General features: G+C 48.1%; 1 protein-coding gene across 2 annotated transcripts in view; it reads left to right on the forward strand.

Moving 5' to 3' along the window:
* The window catches only part of CLCN4 (chloride voltage-gated channel 4), an 82,158-nt gene extending 56,167 nt beyond the window's left edge, over positions 1 to 25,991 (forward strand). For both annotated transcript variants that reach the window (XM_068533242.1, XM_068533241.1), the window contains exons 6-12: positions 6,101 to 6,307; positions 6,414 to 6,494; positions 7,447 to 7,992; positions 10,125 to 10,311; positions 10,831 to 11,229; positions 18,206 to 18,422; positions 24,746 to 25,991. In XM_068533242.1, coding sequence (XP_068389343.1) covers positions 6,101 to 6,307; positions 6,414 to 6,494; positions 7,447 to 7,992; positions 10,125 to 10,311; positions 10,831 to 11,229; positions 18,206 to 18,422; positions 24,746 to 24,836 — 1,728 coding nt within the window. In that variant the 3' untranslated portion in view covers positions 24,837 to 25,991. The remainder of the gene's footprint in view (positions 1 to 6,100; positions 6,308 to 6,413; positions 6,495 to 7,446; positions 7,993 to 10,124; positions 10,312 to 10,830; positions 11,230 to 18,205; positions 18,423 to 24,745) is intronic.
* Positions 25,992 to 27,615: the final 1,624 nt, after the last annotated feature.

Here is a 27,615-nt window from a genome sequence, read left to right on the forward strand (position 1 = left end):
GAGCCTATGAGGTAGGTTATTCTTCATTTGACGGTTGGGGAAACTGAGGCACAGAGAGGGTAAGTAACTTGCCCAAGGTCACTAAGCCGGTGAGCTGGGAGTCGAATCCAGCCGTCTGGCTTTGTGCTCTGTTGCTTCTGAGATGCTTAAATTCTTGTCTTACAAACGAGGCATAACTCTTAAAGCCTGTGGAATCAGAGTTCATTAACCACACACACAAGCGTGGCACTCTAGTAACTCATAAGTGCGTCTATGATAGAACGTGAAAGAGGACAACAGTGGAGGTTTACTGCTCAGAAAGCTTACTGATGAGTGAACTCCCTCGCCACGTTTTGCTCTTCTGGTGACAGTGTAAAAGCAATCTTTAAAAAATGAATTCCACGTTCAGTACATGTGCCGTGAATGCACCCTTGTGAGTTCAGAGTTCTTATAAATATTTTTCAGCACTTTCTTGTAACCAGAGTATGAGGGAAATGACCTCATCGATCAGGAGGAATGCCCAAGACCAAACTTCAAACCAAGGAGATCTGCTGCGTTAGAATAATGATACTTGAGCAAATTCCCAAAAAACCCAGACAGTAAAACTTTTAGCCAGAAATCATTTTAAAAGCTCTCAGATGATCATTCTAATCAGTGCTGTTCCATTCTCCTTCAAGTTGGTGCTTCAGCAGCGCCCGTAGACGGCGGAGATGCTGAGTTTATAAAGATGTGAGCGGTCATGGCAGTGGACCCACGCTCTTTGGCGGTGTCACCAACACCGCCGCTGGTCTGGGCAGTTCATGCAAAGGGCTGGGGTAATTAAAGGATCATCGAAAGGGAAGCTCAACATTGTCTTGATCCAGGAAAAGATAAAAAAAAAAAAGACTATTTCATGCTGAACTTTGGATGGTTTATATGAACATGTTGCTGCAGGAGCCTGAAAAATAAGCTGCAATACCATCCTGTTTCCTTGGTACAGCCAGTGCTGCTCTAAGGCACCATATGCATTCCTAAAAATCACAAAACTGCATCATCAAGACCACAGAGCTTGTGGGGAAGATGGGGCTAGGGGCACAGCACTCAGAAACTTCACTGGTGACACATAAAAAAGATGGGAACCTCATAAAAGCAGTAGCAGAGTTAGACGCACGTTAAATGGTTAAGAAATGTATGAATACTCCCCTAGTGCATGCGTGAGCTGGGAGTCGCCTGAGACGTGTGCCTGTGTGCATTTTGTGTATCCCTGCACGGCTCGATTCGCAGCTGCAGTTTTCTGCCTTGTGTTTCTCCCAGATGAAATTGTGCAGAAACAGATGCGAAATTGGCATTATGCTCAAGTTCTGCCCTGACGCATGAATCACACTGGAACAAATTTGGGTTTATCCAAACAAGTGTTCGGGCAGAACTGACTGCGTTTTATTGGATATCGGAGAACGAAGGCACCCGGGACACTAAAAAGAACAGATTACTGTTGGCATCTCGGTTTCTGATCACAATGCCCAACAGCAGGCGCTTTTGGACTCAAGCCGCCTATCAAAATAAGGAGATGGCCAGTGGGGAACTGGTGGGAAATTTAAAGCAGCAATAAAAGATGTGGGGGGCAATACCATCTTCCCCTTCCAAGAACCAGAGATGCGTGGCTCAGCTCGTAGACAGACAGGGAACCCTGTCTGGGAGGGGCTGGCTGGACCTGGTCTTCGTCCAAAGCGGGCATCTTTATTTGTGACAGCTGAACTCAAAAGGAATAAACTACTGAGTTGAGCATTGTTTCCCGTGTGACAAAGTGCAAGGAACACATTGATGTGGATAAAACTCAAAAAAGCGGTATCAAGTGAAAAAAGTAAGTTGCAGAAGAATATCTAAATAAAGTATGAATCTATTTCCGTAGAGTCCCTAAAACAGCCAAAATGAAACAAGCGTACTGTTTAGTGATACCCATATGTGCTAAAGCTATAAAGAAGGGCAAGGGAATGATTGGAGGGGGGAGGAGGAAGGTTCCACTGAGGAAGCAAACACAGGGCTTTCAAAGGTACCTGCTCTTCTGTCCTGAACTTGGTAGTGGGTACATGGTAGTGGGTACATGAATATGCTTTCAGCCGTATATAATATGTAACAGATTCATGTCTCTGTTTATAAAAGAGTTCACAATAATCTTTTCAAGTATCAGGAGCCCAATGGAGATTTTATAATTAAGCTTTGGTTATTATGACTCAGTAGTAGGAAATTTTCCCTGTTATTATAGTAGAGCTTGAAACTCCGAACCTAAGGGTGCAATACCTACCCCAGTTCTTGGAGGAGAGGGGCAGAGTGAAAAGTAAGTGCAAATAAGTAGTTCCTGGATATAAAGAATGTCCTTCCAGTTAAAACCCAATGGACCATGCAAACAGCTCTACTCAGTTTGAGATACAGGGCTGTTCTTCACTGCAGGAAAGATACTAAATGAGATCTTTAGAAAATACACTTCCCATGGTAGGAGGTGATCTGCCGTAAGCTGTTCCTGGTGTGCAGTGTCGCAACAAACTTTGAACGCAGTGCACTTCTGCACAGTTTAAAAATCACTCATCCTTTGTAATGTTTGCTTCTGAAACATTTAGATTACTTTGGATGACAATGTTACTGACCAGGATTCTTGACCGCCTTAATCAATAGAAATTGATCAGAGGCCAGGCAAGAAATTCAGGCAAGGCTTTACTGGGGCCTGAGCTGCAGCAGGCCGGTAGGGAGAACAAGTAACAGGTTCCTTTGCTGGCCTACTTGCTGGGGGGCAAGGCGAGCTGGTTCCTTATATGCGGTGAGGGTAGGGGTGTGTCCAGGGGTCGGGCCAGAGGAGTTGCTTAGGTGGTCTGCCCACCCCTTTGGTGGTGTTGAGTGCAGGGGGCATGCGCAGTGACCTGCTTTTGCTCCAGGCTCTTCAGAAGTGGCAGTGGGGCTTTTTGGTCTCTTTGTATCTTGTTGTCCAGAATTTGCCCCAACTGGGCATGCATGCAGTTACTTTTAGTCCCTTATAGTTTCTTTGTATTTTGTTGATAGATGTTTGTCCAGGTGCAAGCATTGCAGCAGTGCGGCAGAGGGTCCCAGGTCCCAGCCAGTGTCAAAAATTCCTTTGAAACATTAAAAAAAATACAAATTTAGAGACCATTTTTTTTCTGTGTAATAAATGCTCTTGTATTAGCTCTACAAAGCACATTTAAAAGTGCACACTAGTTCTTGGGCTTCAGAACTTAGAGCGAACTGGGCAAGGATGACTACTACTGTCTGCTTCATTCATAGAACCACTGTGGACCATATAAGAAATCATGTCCTCCTAGGGACATCCCTGGTGGCGCCGTGGTTAAGAATCCGCCTGTCAATGCAGGGGACATGGGTTCGAGCCCTGGTCCGGGAAGATCCCACATGCCGCGGAGCAACTAAGCCCGTGCACCACAACTACTGAGCCTATGCTCTAGAGCACACAAGCCACAACTACTGAGCCTGCGTGCCACAACTACTGAAGCCCGCACACCTAGAGCCTGTGCTCCACAACAAGAGAAGCCACTGCAATGAGAAGCCCACGCACCGCAACGAAGAGTAACCCCCGTTCACCCCGCAACTAGAGAAAACCCGCACGCAGCAACGAAGACCCAACGCAGCCAAATAAATTAATTAATAAATAAATAAATAAATTAAAGAAAAGAAAAGAAATCATGTCCTCCTAGAACTTACTTTGAGTTGATGTTTCAGTTCTATACAATGTGAACTCTCTCACAAATATTTATTTGCCAGAGAGGTTTTAAAGTTACCACCATCAAGTCACAAATGTGCTGCAATACATCGCCTTAAAGCCCTGCTTGATTCAGTCTCTGTTGATCCAAATTAAAGCAAGCGATTGGATTTTGGCATCTACTGGGAATGAATTTGCCTTCTTTAGTCCCTAATTTGATCATGACAATTTTATAAAGTCATTTTAGAGAATTACAAAATACCTCTTACATTGTTCAATTCACCACATGTCATGGCTGGCAAAGGCTCAGGTAATTTAGATGCTTGTAATTTTCTAAATGGTATTACGCTCTTCAACTGTACCCTGGGGTCCAAATCCACATTAACTAACTGACAAAAAATTATAGATAATTTAATTCTAGGCAACACAAAAGGGCAGGATTGTGGCAGGCATAATAAAACGTCCCTTAAATAAAGGGATCTGAGATCCCCAGAGCACAGGCTCAAATAGGCCCACTAGCACTAGTTAAAGACCAGTTTAACCACTGCTAGTTTGTCTGCCTTTAGGAAGGAGCTTAGTGAGTTCTTTCGAACGGATGCCCACACGCTCGCTCACTGTTGGTCTTTCTCCTTGAATTAAGAAACAGATCTCTATCAAGAACTCCTGAGATGAAAATGGTCCAGTCACACCCCTGTAAAATTGCTAGGATTAGTTCACTTCACGACCCTCTCCAAATCATCACAGGTGACATGATGCCAGAGAGCGTTTCAGGACCGCCCTTAAATATTGAGGAATTAGGAATAGCTGTACTGCTCTTCTCAGGACGAGAGCAGTGCTTCTCTACCTGGACTGCATTTTAGAATCACCTGGGGAGGCTGTAAACCTCCTATGCCCAGGATACACCTCAGACCAGTTGCATCAGATCTCGGGGCGGGGGGATACCTCGTCCTCACTGGTGCCTGATTCTCCAGGTGATGCCACGGAGTGCCGGTGGAGAAGGATTGTAATAGCTACGTGAGAAACTGATCTCTTGGCGCCCACTGGGAGGCTCTTTGACGTTATGTAAACATCCTGACGGTGACAGGAGCTGAGACTGTCCCATTATGTATTATACAATGGGAAAACGGATACTGACCATGAATTTCATTAGCTGACTCACTCAGTGTCTAATAAATCTCTGATTACAGGCTTGTAAATTGCTAGCTGGGCAGTAAACGTTCACTCCATTTCAGCCAGTCGCGGGAGAGGTTGAAGGTAAAATGTTACTTACCCATTGGAGATGCTTCCATATCCAGAAGAACCCTGTTTTGGGGGAAGAGGACTTCCATATCCAGGGTGATGCTTCCATATCCAGAAGAACCCTGTTTTGGGGGAAGAGGACTCCAGTAGATGAAGTTAATCACTGAGATTGACACCCCGTTGAATTCTAAAAGCGTTACGCAAATTCACGTGCACCTTTAGGGAGAAAGCCATTATTTGGCGTGTACAAAACGTCGCAGGTCTGAAAGTGGTGCACGAGTCAGCTCTACCTGTAGTCAAAGTACTTTTCAGGACAAGAGGGCAAGATTCAACGGAAGGGAAGGGGTTGCCATGGATTCAGATACCCTTACATCCCCCAGGGGTGCGTTATTAGAATGTTGAGCATCTTCTTTTTCCAATATTGTATTAAGAATATTTTCAAACATACAGGAAAGTCGAAAGAATTGGACAGTAAACACCCATATACCCCTGGCCTGCATCAGGGGTTGGCAAACTTTTCCGATAAAGGGCAGAGAGTCAATATTTTGGGCTTTGTGAGTCAAGAGGCAAAATTGAGGAACTATTCTCACTAAAAGGCTAGTAGTCTTGTTTACATATTACATTTAAAAACGTTAAAAGCACTCTTAGCTCGTGTGTCATACACAACAGGCCGTGGGCTGGATTTGGCCCATGGGCCATACTTTGCTGACCCTGATCTGAAGTGCAATTGATATTTTGTTGTATTTGCTTTGTCACATAGCCAGCCAGATGTCCCTTTATCTTGGCCATCTTTCAGTAGTGAAAAATTAACAGTTAAAATCAATAGATACACGTGTCTTTTCAACACAACAGAGGGTAAAATGCACAGGATAAAATGCCATAAATAAAATGAGACTGATAATTACTTATTCAGTCCTCGTTACGATCTCTCATTACTCTCGGAATTATTAAGATTTACTATGCATTGAAATTGTTTCAGGGTTCCATTAATATATAAAATTAGGCGTTAATATAAATTCTCAATATAAAATTATAGCTAAATTAACAACTAAAGCAGCCTGTCTTCCATATGATTTAGCGAATCTCGGTTTGAAAGCTGCTCCTCAGAGGAGGGAGAGGTTACTTTCCTAGCCGTGGCGCTGCAGCGCCTCACTCCCCATCGCTCTCCATCCTGTGTTTCAGATAAAGACCATCCTGAGCGGCTTCATCATCAGGGGCTACTTGGGCAAGTGGACCCTGCTGATCAAGACTGTCACCCTGGTGCTGGTGGTGTCCTCGGGCCTGAGCCTTGGCAAGGAAGGGCCGCTGGTGCACGTGGCATGCTGCTGTGGCAACTTCTTCAGCAGCCTCTTCTCCAAGTACAGCAAGAACGAGGGCAAGAGGCGCGAGGTGAGCAGGTGCAGAATGAAGCGCCCTCCCGCCCTCTCCAGCCTCACCAGTACCCGCTGATTTGCCGGAAAGGCCTCGGGCTGACGGGGAGCTCTTTGCTTCGCAGGTGCTGTCAGCTGCGGCCGCTGCCGGGGTCTCTGTCGCCTTTGGTGCTCCGATCGGGGGTGTGCTTTTCAGTCTGGAAGAGGTGAGCGTGGGCACCGGAGGGCCCCGTGGTTCTGAGCGCCGAGGAACACATCGGGGGTCGGGGCGGCAGGAGGCTTCCCTCTCTAGCCCTCTGAGGGCTGAGAGATTCCTGCGGCTCATTAGGGAGCCGCAGTGTTCGCCATGAAATACGTGTTTTCAAGTCCTGTTTTAAAAATTGCCAGTGTGATTTCTGGGGGGAGATTTGCAGTCTCCTCTCTCGTTTTCATAAACAACATAATGAAGCATTTTTATGTTTTGCAACCCAAATGGATCCAGTCCAGCAGTCGGCCCACGTTGTCCGTAAAGGGCCAGGTAGCAAATATTTTAGGCTTTGCGGGTCTCAGGGCTCGGTCGCAACCACTGGGCTCTGCCCTTGTAGCGTGGAGGGCGCCGCAGACAACACGCACGTGCGCGGCGTGGCTGCCTTCCAACGAGACCTTCCCTATGGATGCTGAAGTTTGAATTTTATGTAACTACCACTTGTCACTAAGTCTTGTTCTTTTGAATATTTCACGTGTCACAAAATAATTCTCTCTTCCCCCAACCATTTAAAAATGTACAAACCATTCTTAACTCATGTGCCCTCCAGATACATCTGCTGGGCCAGGGGTTTCAACCCATGATCTGTTGTCTGGAGAATCAAATCAGAGGTTTCTTTTCTTTTAGGAGGGTCTCTGTGCTATAAACAGAATGATGATGAAGTGTTCTCATTTGTCTTAAAAAACAGCGCAAACACACCTTGACTAGTGTCCGTTCCAATTGTAGACATAGAGTCCTTTAACTATCTTTGTTAGTGCATTTGGGCCATCCTCACACGTAGGTTGAGGAAGTGAGTACCGCCCGTCTTTGGTCTTGAGTGTGACTTTATGGCCTGTGCCAGCAGGTGGGGCTGGGGCTCTGGGCGGCTCTTTCTGCCGCCGGTCTCTGATTTTCCACCTGTTGCTTGGTCGCAGGTCAGCTACTACTTTCCCTTAAAGACCTTGTGGCGGTCCTTCTTTGCGGCTCTGGTGGCAGCCTTCACGCTGCGATCCATCAATCCCTTTGGGAACAGCCGCCTCGTCCTCTTCTACGTGGAGTATCACACGCCCTGGTACATGGCCGAGCTCTTCCCCTTCATCCTGCTTGGGGTCTTCGGGGGCCTGTGGGGAACCCTCTTCATCCGCTGCAACATCGCCTGGTGCAGGAGGCGCAAAACCACCAAGCTGGGGAAGTACCCGGTGCTGGAGGTCATTGCGGTGACCGCCATCACTGCCGTCATCGCCTACCCCAACCCCTACACGCGCCGCAGCACGAGCGAGCTCATATCCGAGCTCTTCAATGACTGCGGGGCCCTCGAGTCCTCCCAGCTCTGTGACTACATCAATGACCCCAACATGACGCGGCCCGTGGACGACATCCCCGACCGGCCGGCCGGGGTCGGCGTTTACACGGCCATGTGGCAGCTGGCCCTGGCGCTGATCTTCAAAATCGTCATTACCATATTTACCTTTGGCATGAAGGTAAGTGAAGGGGAGGGAAGGTGTCAGGGGAGGGAGGCAACCTCTGTCCTTCTGGGGATAGCACCCTAGTCCCCAGAATAAGATTGTGACAGGGGGAAAAGGGGAGGTGACCTTTACTGAATGTTCTCATGCGCAGGGCACTTGACATTCTTTTTTTTTTTAATTAATTAATTAATTAATTTATGGCTGTGCTGGGTCTTCGTTTCTGTGTGAGGGCTTTCTCTAGTTGTGGCGAGCGGGGGCCACTCTTCATCGCGGTGCGCGGGCCTCTCACTATTGCGGCCTTTCCTGTTGCAGAGCACAGGCTCCAGACGCGCAGGCTCAGTAATTGTGGCTCACGGGCCCAGTCGCTCTGCGGCATGTGGGATCCTCCCAGACCAGGGCTCGAGCCCGTGTCCTCTGCATTGGCAGGCAGACTCTCAACCACTGCGCCACCAGGGAAGCCCTTGACATTCTTTTAATCAACGAGAAACAACGCTTTTGATAAACAGCAAGCCTATGGAATAGAGATTTATAACCCCATTTTACAAGTGAAGAAGCTAAAGCTTGGAGTATATCATTCATAAGGAGATGTGTACAGCTTGGTGAATTCTCACAAAACATACACACTTGTGTGACCAGCACCCAGGACCAGGAGCAGAACGCTGGCAACCCTCCAGAACCCCCTTGTGTTCCATGACTGTTGCTTTTTGTGGTATTCTTACGAATTAAAAAAAAAAAAAAAGTCTACGGACTTCCCTGGTGGTCCAGTGGTTGAGAATCCGCCTTCCAGTGCAGGCGACGCGGGTTCAATCCCTAGTGGTAACTAAGATCCCACATGCTGAGGGGCAACTAAGCCCGCCTGCCACAGACTACAGAGCCCACGCGATCAGGAGTCCCCATGCCACAACTAGAGGGAAGCCTGCGCACAGCAACGAAAGATCCCGCATACCGCAACTAAGACCCAACACAGCCCCAAAAAATAAATAAATACAAATAAATAAATATTTTAAAAAATTCTAAGAAGCTGTGTACTTGGGTGCAGTGATCAAACACAAACCTGAATTTTTGCCTTAAGAACAAGGAAGGATGAACGTTATTAAATAGGTGACTGTCTCTGATGCAAAGGGATTTATTTTCTTCTGGTGCCTGCTGGGAGAAGTCTGCTTTGAAGTTACAGGGGATTAAATGACGGGGGGATAAGGGGTGCTCAGAAAGGAACAATTTCCTCAGGAATGTCTCACACTCTGGAAATCACACCCGAGGATCCAAACTTAACTTGAATTTGGGTAAAGATCCACTTGCATCCTCAGACTGATGACAGCTGGGGGGCGGGGGTGGGGTAGGGGTGACATAAATGCAGCTCCCGGTCAGGATCGGCGGTCACATGCAGTCTCCACGAACAGAGTCAAGTCTGTTCTGTATCACATGTCTGATCACTAGAGAAATGAACATGTTTTTCACACAGCAAAATATAAAACACGCTATTACCAAGGCCTTTCAGTTTCCATGGTCTATTTCTTTGCTGCATCTAGCCTGGCTTGAAAATATTCAGAATACTTTTCGGAAAATGGACTTTGTTAGGAAGACGGACCTGCTCCCCATCTCTCTCTGACAGGTGTTTGGCCACTGTACATACAAGAGGGCAGTAAGCCCGTGCCAAGGTTTTTGGAAGATGCAGGGCAGCTACACTGACGCTTTTAGCTTCTTTCTTTGACCTGTGAACAGTTGAAGGCCTTGCTTTTCCATTTTCATGCTGTGGCTTGACATTTAATTTTAAAAGCTAATCTGAATGACACGTGAGGGGAGAGAGAAAGTGGTGAGTATCTCAAGTGACAGATGTGCACTTTGAATGTTATTTGCAGTGGGGCTTATCATTCTTTAATCCACAGCAGGCAAACTAGGCCAGCTTTTGAAGGCGAGGAAATGAAAGTGTAAAATTGCATTTTCTCCAAGTCACAGTAGATACGACCAAACAGGTGAAATCTCTGGTCCCATGGTTTCCCAGCTGACCCATGTTTTGAAGCGTTGCCCCTCCTTTGAAGACCGAAGCAAAATGCAAGCTTGTCGAGGGGGCCTGACTTTCCTGGTGGTGGGGCAGCGGGAACGGGGGCCCCCTTTCCTCATGCTGCTTTCCCCTGCGCTCCCCGCAGATCCCGTCCGGTCTCTTCATCCCCAGCATGGCTGTGGGGGCCATGGCAGGCAGGATGGTGGGAATTGGCGTGGAGCAACTGGCTTACCATCACCACGACTGGATCATCTTCAGGAATTGGTGCAGGCCCGGAGCAGACTGCGTCACCCCAGGGCTCTACGCCATGGTGGGAGCCGCCGCCTGCCTAGGTACCGAGTGTGTGTGTGTGTGGGGGGGGTGTGTGTGTGTGTGTGTGTGTGTGTGTAATGTGAGTAGCAGAGGGCTTTTCTCTGCTCAGTCACCCGGGGACCCAGGCTGATGGGGTCTCCACCGTCTTGCAGCTGTACCATCTACAATAGTGGATAGTCTCTACAATTCTCCAGCTCGAGGGGTTCTGGTAGAGAGCGATGCTTGCTGAGTCAGAAACCTGCAGAGCCCACATAGGCTCCACTCACCAAAAAGCAAGGCGGGTCCTGGGTGAATAGACAACTTGCTGTCCCTCACGGGAGAAGAGCCCCTCAGTGAGATGTGACTTACGGCTCCTGATGCAAGGCTGTGTTTACCAAGACTGGCCTCTATCCTAGAGGTCTGAGCCTGGGCGCCGTGTAGGACTGTCTCCGCGGAACAGGTGCCGCGAGGGCAGAGCCGGCTTGTCCGTTTGCACAGTTCATGTCCTCTCGCGGGTGTGGGGTCGAGTCCTGCAATTTCATTCCTCCCTTTGGTTGCAGGTGGAGTTACCAGGATGACGGTGTCGTTGGTGGTCATCATGTTTGAATTGACGGGTGGTCTCGAGTACATCGTGCCCCTGATGGCGGCGGCCGTGACCAGCAAGTGGGTGGCTGATGCCTTTGGGAAGGAAGGCATCTACGAGGCCCACATCCACTTAAATGGGTACCCGTTCCTGGACGTGAAGGACGAGTTCACCCACCGCACGCTGGCCACCGACGTCATGCGGCCACGGCGGGGGGAGCCGCCGCTGTCCGTGCTCACCCAGGACAGCATGACCGTTGAGGACGTGGAGACGCTCATCAAGGAGACCGACTACAATGGCTTCCCCGTGGTCGTCTCCAGGGACTCGGAGCGCCTCATCGGGTTCGCCCAGAGGAGGGAGCTGATTCTCGCCATAAGTGAGTAAAGCAGGGAGGCTCACGCTTCACGGAGACGAACGGCACCTCTGTGCCCCGACATTCTCAAAGAGGTTCGAGAGAGTGGACGAGGGTCGGAGGGCTGCAGGCCAGGGTCTCTCACGCTTTAATGCTTATTCGTTTCACGTGGGCGTCTGGCCAGAATGCAGTCGGTCTGGGGTGGGACCCGAGACTCTGCATTTCTCCCGAGCTCCCTCTTAATGCTGCTGCTGCTGCCCCCAGGTCACACCGTGAGGGACAGTGTCTCGTCGGAGGCATTCTTGGCTGGACACTGAGCACCACGTTTGCAAGCAGCCCCCTGGGCCCCTCCCGCCAGGAGACACGCGCTCCGCCCTTTAGGGACTTCCTGGGCGAAGCTGAGCAGGACGAGGTGGGAGAGCGCGGGCTGGCCGGGCAGGCCGGTCGCGGAGACGGACTTGCAGGCAGGCTGACCGACCCAGATGCTGAGCTCCCTGCCTCAGGCGCCTCCGCTCAAGCCCTTCACTTCGCGACTCTATGTCCGGCGCCATCAGTTAGAGGCCCGCGTGGGTCCAGTCAGTTCCGTGGGATGCTTTTCCTCCTCGTGCGCTGACTGGATCAGCTGGGCTGAGGGGCAGGCTGCTGAGTTGGGAGAGCGGAGAGGGGATGAGGCCCAGCTGGGATGTTCCCGACACGGGCGGCTCGGAGAAGCCCGGGGCTCCCGTTGGCCCAGGGATGAGCGCCTTGGAGGGGCAGCGGGAGGTAGGAGGATTCCACAGACAGAGGCCTGGGTGTGAGTCTTTGGAGGCCCGGGCAGGCAGGAGCAGGAGGCCTTAGCGGGCTCCCCCAGGGTGGTCCTTCCGCACTTCCCGATGCAAAGGGGGCAGGGAGCCGCAGAGCACATCCGCAGCGCGTGGTAAACACTGATGCCCTCCGGCTCAGCGCCCCTGCATCTCACGGTACGCCTGGGCCCATCACGTGGCTCATGTGTGGCCGTGATGATTGTACTTCCAGAACATTTGTGAAGTTGGCCAGGGGGACTTTTCCAGGTATGATGGTGGAACGCCCCACCGGGAACACACCTTAGCTTATCCCTGCCCTTTGTTAACTATTTCTTAGGCTCTCGCTTTGAATTTCCAAAACCTCTTCGCGATGTTAAGTAGCTTGTAAAATGTTTTTAAAGTATCTTCATCAAAGGCTTTATAAAAATAAGTTTAAATAAGCTATATAGCCTCTGATGTTAGCTTGTTGCTCAAACATATTTACCTCCCCCAAAGCAACAGTTGATTTTATATTTTAGACACGAAAGTACATTTGTGCTTTAAGTGCTCCATGATGCTTCTCTTTATTATATGTCCTGTCGCTTAACAGGTAGGTGCCTTTAGGCATGACCATTGCCTTATAAATAATGAGATTTTTTTAGAAAAAGCTGTATAGTAGGGTTGGGTTTGTTTTAAGTTAATGTAATCAGCAGGCTTTAAAAATTTATTCAATCCTTAAAATCTTTTAAGCAAAGGTTGAAATTTAAACACTCTAGTAATAAATGTCACGGAATCCATTACCTATTGTGCCGCTCCAGGCACACCTGCTACGAGAGAGCTTACTAATTTTGCTGAAACCCATTACTGTAATCAAGTGGGAAGCAGTAATTGTCATCAGCCGGTTAGAGAAGAAATTTAAGCTTGCCAACCCAGCGCCCTCCTAGAAGCTATGTTTGGAATGTCTGAAGAGGCAACACACGGTGTAAATAATACCTTTATGCTTTCCATCAGACCGATAAGAGTACGGAAGCTGCCATTTACATGGTTTGCGGGAAAGCAAGGAGTGTTTGGCTGTGAGCAGTGAGAAAAGCTGTTTTCCTGCTCCGTGGATATAGAAAAGTCCTGTACTCCGGTGGAGAAATTCATGACCTGTATTTGCAGACTTAGACGCCCTTTTGCGAATATAGAAATAGGACTTGAGCATTGAGCTAGTAACGATCCCATGCCAATTTCCCTTTCAGGGGACTCAGGAGCAGAGATTTTACATAGATCCAAGATAAGAAAAGAGTAGTAAATGAGGCAAAGATTTTTTTCTCACGTGTCATGTTTAAAAAGGTGTCAGTTGCTCCCGTGAAGCTGAAAATGTCTTATTTTCAGTCTGTCTCTGGAATGCCAAACCATAGCTGTTGTCTTTGCTGGAGAGCCATTAGTCGCAGCACCTCGGAAACGTGGCCCTTTCACCATCACGTACTCACACGTAGGGCCATGTGTGGCCCTTGTTCAAGTTCCTGGTAGATGGGACTTTACCTCTTGGGGCTCTCTGCAAACACGAGGCTCCTTCTGTGCCCGGCAGGCTCGGGCTCTTCTAGTCTTGAGTTCCACAGTTAAGTGAGGCTGGATCCAGAGAGGGCTCAGTGGGAAGCCGCGAAGATGATTAAAGGGATGGAAAGTTAGAGTCCTGGGCCAGAGTTAAGGGAACTCTCATTTTCTTCGCCTGGTGGATGATTTGATGATGATTCTCCAGCATGTGGAAGAGGCCCACTTGCAGAAAGGGATCTATGTCCAGAACTGAACAACAAGATACGTGTCAGATCTGTTGGACGGGTTCTTTAGGGATAAAGAGGTTTCTTCCTGGGAGAGCTGTTTGTTAGTGATTGGGATAGGCCGTGGAGAACAGTGGTGCCGTCTGCTTCCTTCTGCTGGGGATGAAAAAATACATGCAGAGGGACTTTTCCATGCCTTATAAACTATAACTTGTCAGAAAATCATCTGCTTTTTCTTCTAAATAGTCTTTACTTTTTTACCACATAACCTTTGTACTGACCACCACTATGGTTGCTTCTAATTTTCCATTTTAACCTTTCTTGTCAATTACGTCTGTTTTATGGAAGCATTTTTTTTTTTTTGGAAGCTTTTTTTTTTAACCTTTGATGTCTGGCATCTGCCTAAGCTTTTTTAAAATTAAAAAAGATTTTTTTTATTTTGATTTTTTTTTACTGAAGTAGAGTGGATTTACGATGTTGTGTTAATTTCTGCTGTACAGCAGAGTGATTCAGTTATGCATATAGATACATTCATTCTTTTTTATATTCTTTTCCGTTATGGTTTATCACAGGATATTGAATATAGTTCCCTGTGCTATACAGTAGGACCGTGTTGCTTATCTATGGAAGCATTTTTTTTTTCTTTTTTTTTTTAAATTAATTAATTTATTTTTGGCTGCGTTGGGTCTTCGCTGCTGCGCGCGGGCTTTCTCTGGTTGCGATGAGCGGGGGCTACTCTTCGTTGCGGTGCGCGGGCTTCTCATTGCGGTGGCTTCTCTTGTTGTGGAGCACGGGCTCTAGGCACGCAGGCTCAGTAGTTGTGGCACGTGGGCTCAGTAGTTGTGGCTCACGGGCTCTAGAGCACAGGCTCAGTTGTTGTGGCGCATGGGCTTAGTTGCTCCGCGGCATGTGGGATCTTCCCGGACCAGGGCTTGAACCTGTGTCCTCTGCATTGGCAGGCAGATTCTTATCCACTGCGCCACCAGGGAAGTCCCTATGGAAGCATTTTTAATGAACAGGATGATAACGTATTACCTCCCTAAAAACATGATTAGAGTTTCTCAACCTTAACGCCATTAACATTGGGGCTGGATCATTCTTTGTTGAGAGGGGCTGTCCTGTGCACTGTAGGATCAACCCTGGTCGCTACCCACTAGAGTCCAGTAGCAACCCCGTCCCCCCAGTTATGAGACCCCAAAATGCCTCCGGATATTGCCAAGTGTCCCCTGAGGGTGGAGGCAGAATTACTCCCAGTTGAGAACCATTGCTCTAAAGCGATTGTAATCACTTACTGGATATGTGATTATTTCCAGTCTTTTAAAATTTCTTGGCCTATCATAGCTTGTGGAATTCACTTTATCAACACTTTCCTCATTACCCTCCTTGCACCTGGCATTATGATCGTACTGCTGCTAACAAGTGGAATGTCAGGTTGAATGACCTTAACAGGCGCTCGTAAAAGGTACATCATTTTTCAGGAGCTGCAGCCACTGAGAGTAGTTGTGGTAGAATAGAACAGCAGACCCCCAATACTAACAACAATTTTAAAAAGTTTAGGGGCTTCCCTGGTGGCGCAGTGGTTAAGAATCTGCCTGCCAGTGCAGGGGACACGGGTTCGAGCCCTGGTCCGGGAAGATCCCACATGCCGCGGAGCAGCTAAGCCCGTGTGCCACAACTACTGAGCCTGCGCTGTACAGCCCGTGCGCCACAACTACTGAGCCCGCGTGCCTAGAGCCCACGCTCCACAAGAGAAGCCACTGCAATGAGAAGCCCATGCAATGCAACAGAGAGCAGCCCCCGCTCACCACAACTAGAGAATGCCGCGTGCAGCAACAAAGACCCAACGCAGCCAAAAATAAAGAAAAAAAAGAAAAAAAGAGTTTAACTACTTGATCTTTACAACAAAAATGAAGTTTATTACATTTTTTAAAGTAAAAGTAATACTGAGAATGTTGGGGAAATCAGAAGCAAAAGAGAATTAAAAAGGTGCCCACATTTTCAACACCGTAGAAGGCTCTGGTTAATATTTAGTGCTTTTCTTGTCTTTTAGGCCTTTTACACATGTAATGTTGGGCTATCTTTTTTTTTTTTTGGCTGCTTTTCTAACACGGGTTCCCATGAGTCCCTGGGGTCTGGGAGCCTATACTCTCACAGCACTGGATCATGCCCTGGGTGAGGGCTTGGTTTACGCTTCCGTGCAGGAGATATTTCACGTAGCACCCACCATGTGCTGGTGCCGTCCTGGGAGCTGGGAGCACAGGGCTGGCAGCAGCCAGGCTCTGCCCTCTGTGAACGTACATGCTGGAGTTGGTTGCAGGCATTTTGGTGACAGGTGATTTCTTGTCCAAAGTGGGAGTAGATGGTTCCCCCAGTAGAGAGATGAGGAGAGCTTTCTTGCTGATTCTTCCATTCACCAGCTTTTGGCTGTGCGTCGTACCTCCACCCGCGAAGTTCAATCAAGGCTTTAAGATAGGTCTTTATAATAGAGCTCCAAAGTGGCCTCACAGAGAGCCCTTTGGAGAGAGCCACAGCTGCTCCTCTTGGAGTACCAAGGAGCGCTGCTCAGGTCTCCGGCTCTGACCCCAGCTGTTGCCTTCGATTCTTGTTTGGCAGTGGATAGCTCAGGGCTTTCCTTCCGAATGCCTCCTTTGTGAGATAGGTTCTGTTCTACATGACAGGCAGAGCCAAGGACACCGACGTTCAGTAGACCTACCCACTCGTTCATCCACTTGTTGGTGGATTGACGCATGTGCGCACTTGGCAGATACCTGTTCTGTGTCTGCTGTGTTCTCGTCATTGTTCAGGCACTGGGAATGCAGTACTGAGCAAGAATTCACGGAGCTAGGTGCTGTTAGAAGCAGGGCTCTAACCCAATCAGTAGCTTCAGAGGCAATAGAAGCTTGTTATTCATTTCAACAAGTGAATTGACAGTTGGCTAAGTTGTATTTGGTTTTATGAGGGGGCTCAGCAAATCCATGTGATCAGTCCTTGATTGGGTTTTGTGGCTTGATCCAATCCTGATGTTCAACTGGATTGTTGAAATAGATGGGATTCCTGTTACATGGGACTTTTAGAGAATCGGTCGGTCTATGAAAATGAGCGATAAGTGTGTGTTGACTGTTGCTGCCCACCTTAGCATTTCAGGACAGAACCATCTCGATTTAGGAGAGAAATGCACAGTGTGTATTGTGTGGCATCTGCGTCTGAAAACATGTTGTGCATCAGTGTCATCTGGTATTTGTGGTTGAATTGTACTCCATTGGATGTAACTCGATTGAACCTGACCCACATACTGTGCAGGCATTTGCCCAGCAGGCCCTCTGTTCCCCTTTTAAACAGCGACCCTTTTTCAAACTCAGTCTGACCCCGAATGCTGCCAGTTTTCCATTAGAGTACTCTGTTGCAGTAAATGGCTTTAGAGCCAGCAGTTAGAATTTTATTTTTCAAAGAACAATATAGGTGAATAGTAGTCTTTGAGAAGGCAAAAAAAAAATGTATTATAGAAACCAGGATCCATTTTAAGGCAAGCCTTGCTGTACATTTCCCCTAACCTTTTCCCATGAACCAAAAGGAAGATTAAAATTCCAACAGAAGGAAAATCGCCTTGGAGAAATATCTTGAGACCGATGGATTTATTTCATGTGTGACTTAAAATAGCCTAGGTTTCTAGTACCGCATAAAGCTGTATTTCTAATGAGTTCCTGTTACCCTAGTTTTCTTCAGCTTTCTTTCACGTGGGCCTGCCTACAGATAGAAATAGGCTAATTGTTACCATAACAGTTTTACTATCTTTCTTTGAGAAATCCACAAAATGGCCCATATTTAAGAGAGGCGATCCAAGGGGTTGGGGGGGAATGCAGCTCTTCTAGGGTTATTTCTTTGGTCCCAAGGGTCGTAGTTAGACTGAGCTGCGTTTCTGGGCTGTGAGCCTAGGATGGTCCTCTTGGTTTCTTGTTCCTTTCAGGATTTATAATGCCATCTGGGCCAGTTATATGTTAGTTTGTAAAAAGAAAAAACAAACAAAAACCATGTATTAAGGTCATTGGGCAGCTAAGTGAGGTTCCTTTTCACGTCAAACCTCGGCCCCTGATGAGGTGAAGGTGTGTCAGGAAAGCAAGGGTGGCAGGCCCTGGGCCAGCTGGGTGCCCTGGCGTCCAGGCAGAAGCAGTGCATTTCCCTAAAGGAAGTAGCCTGGTCAGGCCCGCGTTGCAAGGCTTTGGCAGTGAATGATCAGGTCACAGCAGGGGGGTCTCGCACAGCATTAGCTTGAGAGAGAGGGATGCCAATTTCACAGATGTTTGGCTGAAGCTCCAAGTTAAGAATGTAGAGTCTGCCTGCTGCGCCCCTCCTCTGTGGGATTCTAGGCTGCTGGGGGAGGGAAGTCGTGTGTCGCTGTGGGATGGGGTGGGATGGGGTGGGGGAAGGGACCCCGCAAGGGAGTCTCGTGGGGCTCACCGTCCTGCTCGCCCATTCCAGAGAACGCCAGACAGAGGCAGGAGGGCATCGTGAGCGACTCGGTCATGTACTTCACCGAGGAGCCCCCTGAGCTGCCAGCCAACAGCCCGCAGCCCCTGAAGCTGCGGCGCGTCCTGAACCTCAGCCCTTTCACCGTCACGGACCACACCCCCATGGAGACGGTGGTGGACATTTTCCGGAAGCTGGGGCTCCGCCAGTGCCTGGTGACGCGGAGCGGGTGAGCGGCGGGACCCTGGGGGGAACAAGATGAAGGGCACGCGGGCTCAGCCCTTGCGGGACTGGCGGGGACCGGGGCAGGGGGGTGGGTGGCAGTGCTCGGAAGAGATGTCAGCAGGGGAGCCCAGGAGGAGGAGTTGCCAGCGAGCGTGGGACGCAGGCTTCCAGGTGGGGCTGCTGTCTCTGCCCTGAGGTTGAAGGTTGAGTCCCGAGGGGAGGAGCCAACGGGGAGGGGCTGGGGCTCCCCCGCCCCCCCCCCCCCCCCCGCAGCGGTCCTGGCTCTGGGAGGAGGTTCAGCCTGTCCTGCTGTGACGTTGTGATGTGACAACACGTTCCTGCACATCATGGCGCTCCGCAGACACGAGCGACGAGGATCTCAGGGCTGATGAGAAAAATAGGGTTAGGCGCACAACGCTCCAACACTTCGTCAGTGACAGATTAAAAAAGAGTGACAGATTAAAAAAAGAGAGATGGGAATCTCATAAAAACGGTCAGACATTTACACACATTAAATGGTTGAGAGGTATATATCAAAAAGACAGTTTATTGTCCCTTCACCTTGAGAAAGCCCCGCAGCTGGCTTGTGGAAGCGGGCATCGCGAGGGCTGCGGCTGAGTATTCCCATGCCCCTGGGTGCTCCCGGCCGTGGGCATTTTTCTCTGTCCTCCTGGAGTTTCTTGTGGATGAAATCACCCATAAGCAAACGTGAGGTTCACAGTATGCTCAAATTGCTCCCTAATACATCATTCGGTTCGAAACAACTTCACGTGTTCAAACGTTATCGCAGAGCCGAGAGGTTTGGTGGCCCATGGCATTGTCTCCGCCGCAGCAATATTGCTTTCGCTCTGTGTTATCACGAACCAGGAAACCAGCACTGCAAAGATCAAAGGTTCGTGATGATGTGAGAGGTGCAGTGCTCCGTGGGCCGTGCTTTGGGCTCAGGGGCTCTCCCTAAATTCCAGGGCCTCAGAAGCTTGGGGGGAGCGAGAGATTGGCTTGGTGGAGGCATCGGTACCAGGGCGGCTTTCTTCCTGCCGCCCTGCTCATGGCTCTGCAAGGAGCTGAATTTGCACTTGACCCAGAGAACTCTCGGCGGATGGGACGAGTGTCCTTCTTAGCTCTGACTGCAGCTGGGGTATGTCTTGCACATGGGGAGGGGCAGTCAATAAGGAACAAATAAATGTTTGAGGCTAGAGGTCATTTCTGCTGGTGGTTTTTAAAGGAACTCAGTGGTTCTCAAACTTGAGCAGGCGTCAGAATCCCCCAGAGGAGTAAACCTCTAGGTTAAACCCAGAGTGCCGGGCCCCCCTGCAGTTACTGATCCCTCCGGCCTGGGAGGGGGCCCGAGAATGTGTATTTCTAACCAGCTCCCAGGGCTTGCTGCTGGTTGGGGTCCCCACTTTGCAAACTTCTGAAGCCCACCGATGAACCTGAATTTCCAGCGCTCGGCAGAAATACCACCGTGATCACCCGTGTCGTCTCAAGTGTGTAGCAGTTTCTCTTTTCCTTTACAATAATAATCTAATGTCAGTTATCATTGGAATCTCCAGTTCTGGCAGGAAATGCTGCCCTCGACGCCCGCTCACACCTCACGGAGCCCCGTGAGGTTTTCCTGTGAAGATCTGGGTGTCGAAATTGGCTCCGAATGTTCTGCGAGAAAACAATCGCACCCTCTCTCTCGCTCTACATATTTGAAACAAACACAGATGCTGATACATTAGTGCTGGCAAGAGATCCTTGTCTGCGGGGCCTTTCATCTTCTCGGGCTTTGAGCCAGGGCAGGCACGGCTCAAGCCAGCTCGCGTTTTTGATGTATTCCGTCGCCATGTGCCTTCCCTGCTCTAGGCCGAGCACTCGAGCTCGTACCCTTGACTCGCGTTGTCTGCAGGACTTCTCAGGGCCTGGGCTCCCAGGTGATCGTGAAAGCAGACCAGGAGCCAGGGAAGTCTTTGTCTCCCTAAGGCCAGAGCCTAGGAAGCCTCCAGTGGCCAAGAGTGAATCTGGGATTTTCTCCACAGAGGATCTAGAAAGAAAGAGTGGGCAGGGAAGATGGTGTCAGCTTCCACCAAGCCCTGCTAGGTGGGCCTTGCGGGCCTGGGCGGGGTGGCCTTCTCACAAGAGCCCAGCTGCTCTAATCTGAATTATGTTCATGGTCATAGATGGACTGTTTATCATTCCCCAGATTCACTTGAACTGCTACCCAAAGGGGCTGGAAGCTTAAACACTTGATTTATATCAAGTAGGACATTTCATACCACTAACAAACCCCGCTGGATTTAATGCTGCCTCCTTTTGGGAGGACGTTCAGCTTGCTTCTTTTTTGATAGTTATTGTCGCAGGCCAGGGCACAATTTATGCCAGAACCCAAGGCAACTCCTGAATTCGTATTTCCCCAGAGCCATGATAACCAGCTTGACTTTCAGACATAGTTACCAAGCTTTAAGACGGGGCTGTCAGGACTGCATGTGCCTGACCTTTTGATATTATCTCCAGGATGACTGTAAGGAAACAAAACCCAGGCTTTATAGATACGGGAGGGGTGTCTGTGTGTGTTAACAAGTCGTCTTTTCTCAAAGCGGCATGGGTTTCATCACCATCTTACTGAGCATCTCTGCGAGGGAGAACTGGAGGAGGCTCAAAAAGCGTTTAAACAAAAAACAAAATCAAGGCGCTTGTCATCCACCGAGGAACATGACCGTCACCCAATTTGAGTGGTGTTCCCCAGGTGTTCTGGAGGGCAGTGTCCTCAGCCAGGCTTTCAAGTAGAAAAGAAATGTCCGAAAGAACAAAGGAGCCTTTAAGCTGAGGGACTGTCTGCCAGCTGGTGGCCGCCAGCCACGGAACTCCTCCCACCGCGGATGAAAAGGTGCTTCACCTTTTCACGGGCTGCCACTTCTCTGATGATCGCAGCTTTCTTAGTGGTGTATTACAGGCGTAAGCTGCTTGCCTTCTAACCAGTCCTTTTTTGATTTTAAAGGGAGTTGAAGGACCGTTATGGACTGAACTGTGTCCCCCCCGCCCCATCCCCGAATTCATATGTTGAAGCTCCAGCCTCCAATATGACTGTCTTTGGAGATGGGGTCTTTAAGGAGGTAGTTAAGGTTAAATGAGGTCATAAAAGTGGGGCCCTAATCTGATAGGGCTGGTGTCCTTAAAAGAAGAGGAGACACCAGGGCTGCTTGCACAGAGAAAAAGGCCGTGTGAGGACACAGCAAAAAGGTGGTGTCTGCAAGCCCAGGAGAGAGACCTCTGGAGAAACCAAACCTGCCAGCACCTTGATCTTGGCCTTCCAGCCTCCAGAACTGGGAGAACATACATTTCTGTTGTTAAGCCACCTACCTAGTCTGTGGCGCTTTGTTACAGCAGACCAAGCTGACTCCGTCAGGACGCAGACTCAGCTTGGCAGGTTTAGTATAATAGCATCTTGTTTTATGGGGCATATTCGATTTTACTGTATTTTTATAAATTTTAGAAATGTGTTTAAAGTGATCTATGAGCACTGTTAAAGTCAAGTAGCTCTAAACAGCTGGAAGGAACAGTTCCTGGCTCTGTCCTCCTTCACCACCCACCCCCCTTTCAGGCAACCACTTTCTTCCCCCTAAGAATTTTGTGTTCTTGAATTAATAGACTTTATTTTTCAAGCAGTTTAAGGTTTACAGCATAATTGAGCAGAAAGTACAGAGTTCCCTCTCTGGTCCTCTCTCTGTTGCCCTTACTGTCATGTCTTGCATTTGTGTGTTATATTTGTTGCTGTTGATGAGCCAGTATTGAGATGTTATTATTAACTACGCTCCATTGTTTACATTAGGACTCGCTCTTGGTGGTATACATCCTGTGGGTTTGGACAAATGTATAATGACATGTATCCACCGTTGTAGTATCATCAGGAATAGTTTCACAGCCCTAAGAGTCCTCTGTGCTCTGCCTATTCGTCCCTCCCTCCCCTCACCCCCTGGCAACCACCGGTCCTCTTACTGTCTCCATCATTTTGCCTTTTCCAGAATGTCTTAGAGTTGGAATCACACAGCGTATAGCCTTCTCAGATGGCTACACTTTTCACTTAGTGAAGTGCATTTCAGGTTCCTCCACGCCTTTTCCTGGCCTGCTGGCTCATTTCTTTTTAGAGCCGAGTAATATTCCATTGTCTGGATGGACCAGTTTGTATATTCACTCACCTATTGAAGGACATCTTGGTTGCTTTCAAGTTTTGGCAATTAGGTATGACGCGTACATCTTCTAAGACTAAGGACATTCTTTTACATAACCACTGAGCCATAAGTACACAAAATTAATGGTAACTCAATATATCACTCAGTACCTAGTTCATATCAAATTTCAGTCCAGAGTTCCTTTAAGGTTCAGACATTGCATTTGGTTGTTTTGCCTCTTTCGTTTTTTATCTAGAACGGTTCCCTGCCTTTTTTGTTTGTTATTTATGACATAGATTTTTTTTTTTTTTTTTTTGATTCGGTTTAAGTAGTTTCGAGTTTCGGGCAGTGTTGCAATGTAGATGATGTCATAATGTCAGCTTTTCTGACTCTGTTGGTGATAAGCTCCATCACTGGGATGAGGTGGGGATGGCCAGAGCCCTCTGTAGTAAAGGGACATTTTTCTCTTTGTACGTAATCTGTGGAGGGATACTTTGAGACCATGTGAATTTTCTGTTTTCCAGCAACCATTTACCTGATGGTTTTGGAATCCATCAATAATTATTGGCTAAACTAATTATTACATTGGGGGTTGCAAAATGTTGATTTTCTAATTCTTTTGTGCTTGCTACATTTTTTCCCCATCTTTTTTTTTTTTTTTGATTATCATGTTAGTCATGGTGCTTTCTTTCAGTGTTTTGTCATCTGTATTGTCATTATTCTTTTTGTTTAGTATGCTTTTAAAGGCCCTTTTTGCTATTTTCCTCTCACCTGAAGATGTTCCTATAAGATGGAGGGGCAGAGGTAGTATCTGCTGTCTCCCCCGGTGTGATAGATGGGGAAACTAACACAAGAAATCAACTGCTTTTTCAAGGTTAAGGTCCAGTGTGGTCAGGGACAAGGAAGTGAGAATTCTGGCCGACAGTTTCACTAACCAGTGTCCCTTTCACCAGCTGTCACTGACTGGAGTGAGTACTGCTCCAGGTACTTGCCGGCCCCTCTTCATGTTCACTTCCTATTAGTAAGAGATGAGTTTCATAGTTTAGCTTTAATTAAATAAATGGCAGTGTATTACAGTTGTGTTTTCGGATTTTTTTGGTATATCATCATTTTACCCAGATACAGAGTAGAAACCTGTCATTTCAATAGCCGTACAGTATTCCAGGGCGAGACTGCCATCCTTTACTTCTCTATTCTCCTCCTCTTGGGGATGATGGAGACATGGTGAGCAGCGTTTTGCAAACTAATTTGGCAATGGAACTTCTTTTCTCTGAAGAACTTGCGTACATCCCCTTCTTTCAAACCTTTCACTTTCCCCAGGGGGCATGATTTGACCCCAGCAGGTGGTTATTTAAGTATTTAATAAATCGAGAGTGAGGCATGATCCAGGGGCACTGTTTACGTTGTCGTGTTTGTGAATGGTGCTCCCTGGAGTTGGGCAGTATACAGTATAGGTGGCCCTATACCAGGGACCCTGGGAAGTGGCATCGTTTTTGTAAGTTGAAAGCCATGGAATTTTGGAAGAGCAGGTAATTTACATGTCAAACTTTACCCTTCCAGTAAGATAGATTTAAAGTAGAACCGATTGTTATCTTATACTTAAAATTTCTTATGCTTAAAATGCCTCACACTTGGAATTTCTGCGGTGTGGTCAAGTTTGGACAATGGCTTTTGTAAGCCCTTTTTAATTGATTATAGTCTTGAAATTTAGGGGAGCATATGAGTCATCACAGGCTTACTGCTGTAATAAACAAGCCTGCAATCTCAGTGGCCGAACACAATAAAGGTTAATTTTTCTCCCATGTCACTCACATCCAGTGTGAGTTGCAGCAGGTGTGGGCTTTGCACCACACAGCCATTCCAGGACCCAGGTCTTTGAATCTGGTGGCTCCGGATTCAGTCCTCTGTGACCTCAGCGTCCTTCACTGGCTCCTCTGTCTTGGGCTGGCAGATGAGGAGAGAGAGGAGATGTGCAGGTGACTCGGGAGGGGTATCTCTCACCTCCACCCACACGCCATTGGCCAGAGCTCACTCAGTTGGACCCACCCATCCGCAGGGGAGGCTGGGAAATGTTGTCTCTCCGTGTGCCCGGGTGGAAGGGGCGCTGGGGATTAGGGACAGGCACGAGTCAGGATTGCGAGGCTGACCCCTTTTCTCTATTTTGTTTCTTCTCCAGGAGACTTCTTGGTATCATCACGAAAAAGGATGTTCTGAGACATATGGCCCAGATGGCAAACCAGGACCCTGAATCCATCATGTTTAATTAGAAACAAGGTGGCAGTTTCTTTGAGAAAAACACAACTGTGTCATTTGAAAAGAAATAAACAAATGATATGTCATCCTAATGAACGGTTGTACACTGGGGGCAGCGGAAACAAAAGCTATGTTTAAAAGGAAGGGAAGAAGAATGAAACGTAGAAGAAAATACATTGGCGAGTAGGCATTTTATAGCTTTAACCCCTTATGAGTTTCAAGCTGTGTTATGAGTTTAGTAACTGCTCTGGGGGCACGTGGGTGGGTGTAAACGATATGGTTTGTACAAGGACATGGAAGACAATTGCTGAGTCAAGAAACATTTGCCCCTTCTGTTGAAGGCTGGTGTTGGGTGAAGCTTTGAGTCTGAAAGGCCAAGGGGTATTGGCGTGTCAGCGTCCTTATTTATCGGTTCCTGAGGTTTGGCTGCTATGTTACTGAATCACACTAAAGATATTTGCACTTACTTTGTTGGAAAAGAAAAATTAAATGTGAACATAGTGAAAGCTGCAAGTATGCTAGTGGGTTCACTCGTGACCAGCCGTTGCTGGCTCCTGTTCTCAGCCTGTTATTTTGCTTATCTATCGCTTTCTGAACCAACGTTGGGTCACCTGCCATGTTGAGTATGAAGAAATCATTTCTCTATGCGAGACCAGCGTCTTGGGACTGCGCGATGAACTGTCGGAGCATTTAGTGCTGCACCGTTTCCTGCCACGAAAAGGGATTCGTGCTTATTTTGAGGGTATACATACCCATCATTGCTTTGCATCCCCATTGCATTTGCTTCATTTATTTGTTGCTGTTGCCTGTGCATTCTTAAATATTGATCAGTCTAGCGCTTTCCAAGGGTCATGTCCTATATTCTGCCAGCTTGCCGTAGTGGCTGAATTTCCAAATAGCATATACGAGAGTCAAAACAGGCTACCCAGCGTTACTACTTATTTTTCCTCTCAGATCCTATTAAACACGGCTGCTGAGAGGGTGAGGCAGAGGAGTTCTCAGTGGGAACTCCTCCAAATGGGCTGCAAGAGAAATGCTAAATTGATGCTAAATCTGTTCCATTCTCTTCTCTGTAGGATGCAGAACATCCAGCTTTAATGTGTAAGCATATGCGCTTTCATATTAGCAATCAAAGCGCGGAAGGACAGAGTAAAATTCGAGACAGGCAATTTGAGCATTGGGTGTCTTTGAACTGAACGTTATGATACATTTATTCTTTTAGTCAGGACTTCTGTCTTGCCCGTGAGAAGGAAGTTGTGTTTCTTAGGTCCACTGGATGATCTGTGTAAGACCGATCCCCCTTGCCCTTTCACTTTCGTCTTTGTTCTTCCCTTTTCACTGAGTCATCCTCATCATGGGATATTGATGTATCAGGCTTGCATTTGGCTGCAAATGATAGAAAACTGAACACACAACGAAGAGCTGCATAAGGAACCTGGAGGTGGGCACTCAGGACTGTCTCCGTAGTATCATCGACGACTCACAGTCTTTGGTAGTTTTTTCCTACCGTCCTTACCCTTTCTCCTTTGGGTGACTGCCTTGTTGTCGCAAGATGCTCACTGAACCGCCAGGTCCGATATCTGCTTTCTAAGCAGAAAGAGGGAGGAAGAGGCAAATGACAAGCCGCAGTGTCTGTGTCGGGAAGGCAGTGCTTTCCCCGAGATGCTCGGCTTTTCCTCCACTGGCTAGACTTCTGTCGCGCGGCGCCCCCAGCTGCGTGTGAGTCTGGAAAGGAAAATATTTAGCTACGTAGGCATATTACGCTGAATGAGATTGAGATTCTCTGAGTAAGGAAGGGGGATTGCTCCTCGGGAGGGGGATATTGTCTGCTCTGTGGGATGCTGTCATCGTGTCCCTGTCAGTCATTGTCTTTCTCACTGACCCCCTCCAAACACTCTCCTGTGACCTTATCGTCCCCCACCCCTCCTCTTGGCTTTGACGTAGAACTCCCAGTCGGATGCCATCGTTTCTTAGCCCTAATTAAAATGTTCATTCTAGATAAAAACCTAGCTATAAGAGGGTTTCGTGCAACTTCTAGTGGATACAAGAAAATATACGGATATGTTTAACCTGACTGAAAACTTAAAGGAGTTTAAGTCAGATCACGCTGACAAATTATGGAAAATATGTTTCTGTAATTAATTGGCCTCCTCCCAAATAATATCAGATAGCCACTTCAGTGTGGAAAGGTCAGTCTATACTAGAGAATGTAACCTTTGGTCCTATAAGAGAATGAAATTTGTTGTCTCACTCACAGCACCTAAGTACTGAGTAACGGATCCTAACATTTTGTTGCTATTGAGGTTTCCATGGAACAGTGCGAGTGAAGCTGGATTCTCCTGGACCGTCAATCCTAAAAAGTCTTAATGTAGTTCCCTTCTTAACTCCCATGTAGGCTCTCGAAAGAGTCTTAGTCGTAGCCTGGATTTTTATAATCCAGGGCACCCTGTTAGCCGAAACAAGGAGCTTCAGAAGGGAACACGAAACAGTGAACAGACAGCCAAAGGTCAGTAAAACCACAGAGTTCCCCCTCCTCCAGCTGAGGCCTGGGAAGGGGAGGGGAGAGTTGACTCTGGGCCGAGGTCACCGACGGGGCTTGTGTCCTCTCCCCAGTGCTTAGCGTGGAGACGTCCATGGGGTTCAGAGGGCCAGCATCAGACAGGCAGGTCGAGGCCGGGATGGGGGGCTTGCAGCGTCACTGCCAGAGCCAATTGCCTGCCTTCCCTGGAGCCCTGACCTGTAGCCACCGGCCCGGGCCTCAGACACACTCACGGGGAACGCACTGCTGGGCCC

The sequence above is a fragment of the Eschrichtius robustus genome, chromosome X (genome assembly GCF_028021215.1).
Source record: "Eschrichtius robustus isolate mEscRob2 chromosome X, mEscRob2.pri, whole genome shotgun sequence".
Classification (NCBI taxonomy): domain Eukaryota; kingdom Metazoa; phylum Chordata; class Mammalia; order Artiodactyla; family Eschrichtiidae; genus Eschrichtius; species Eschrichtius robustus.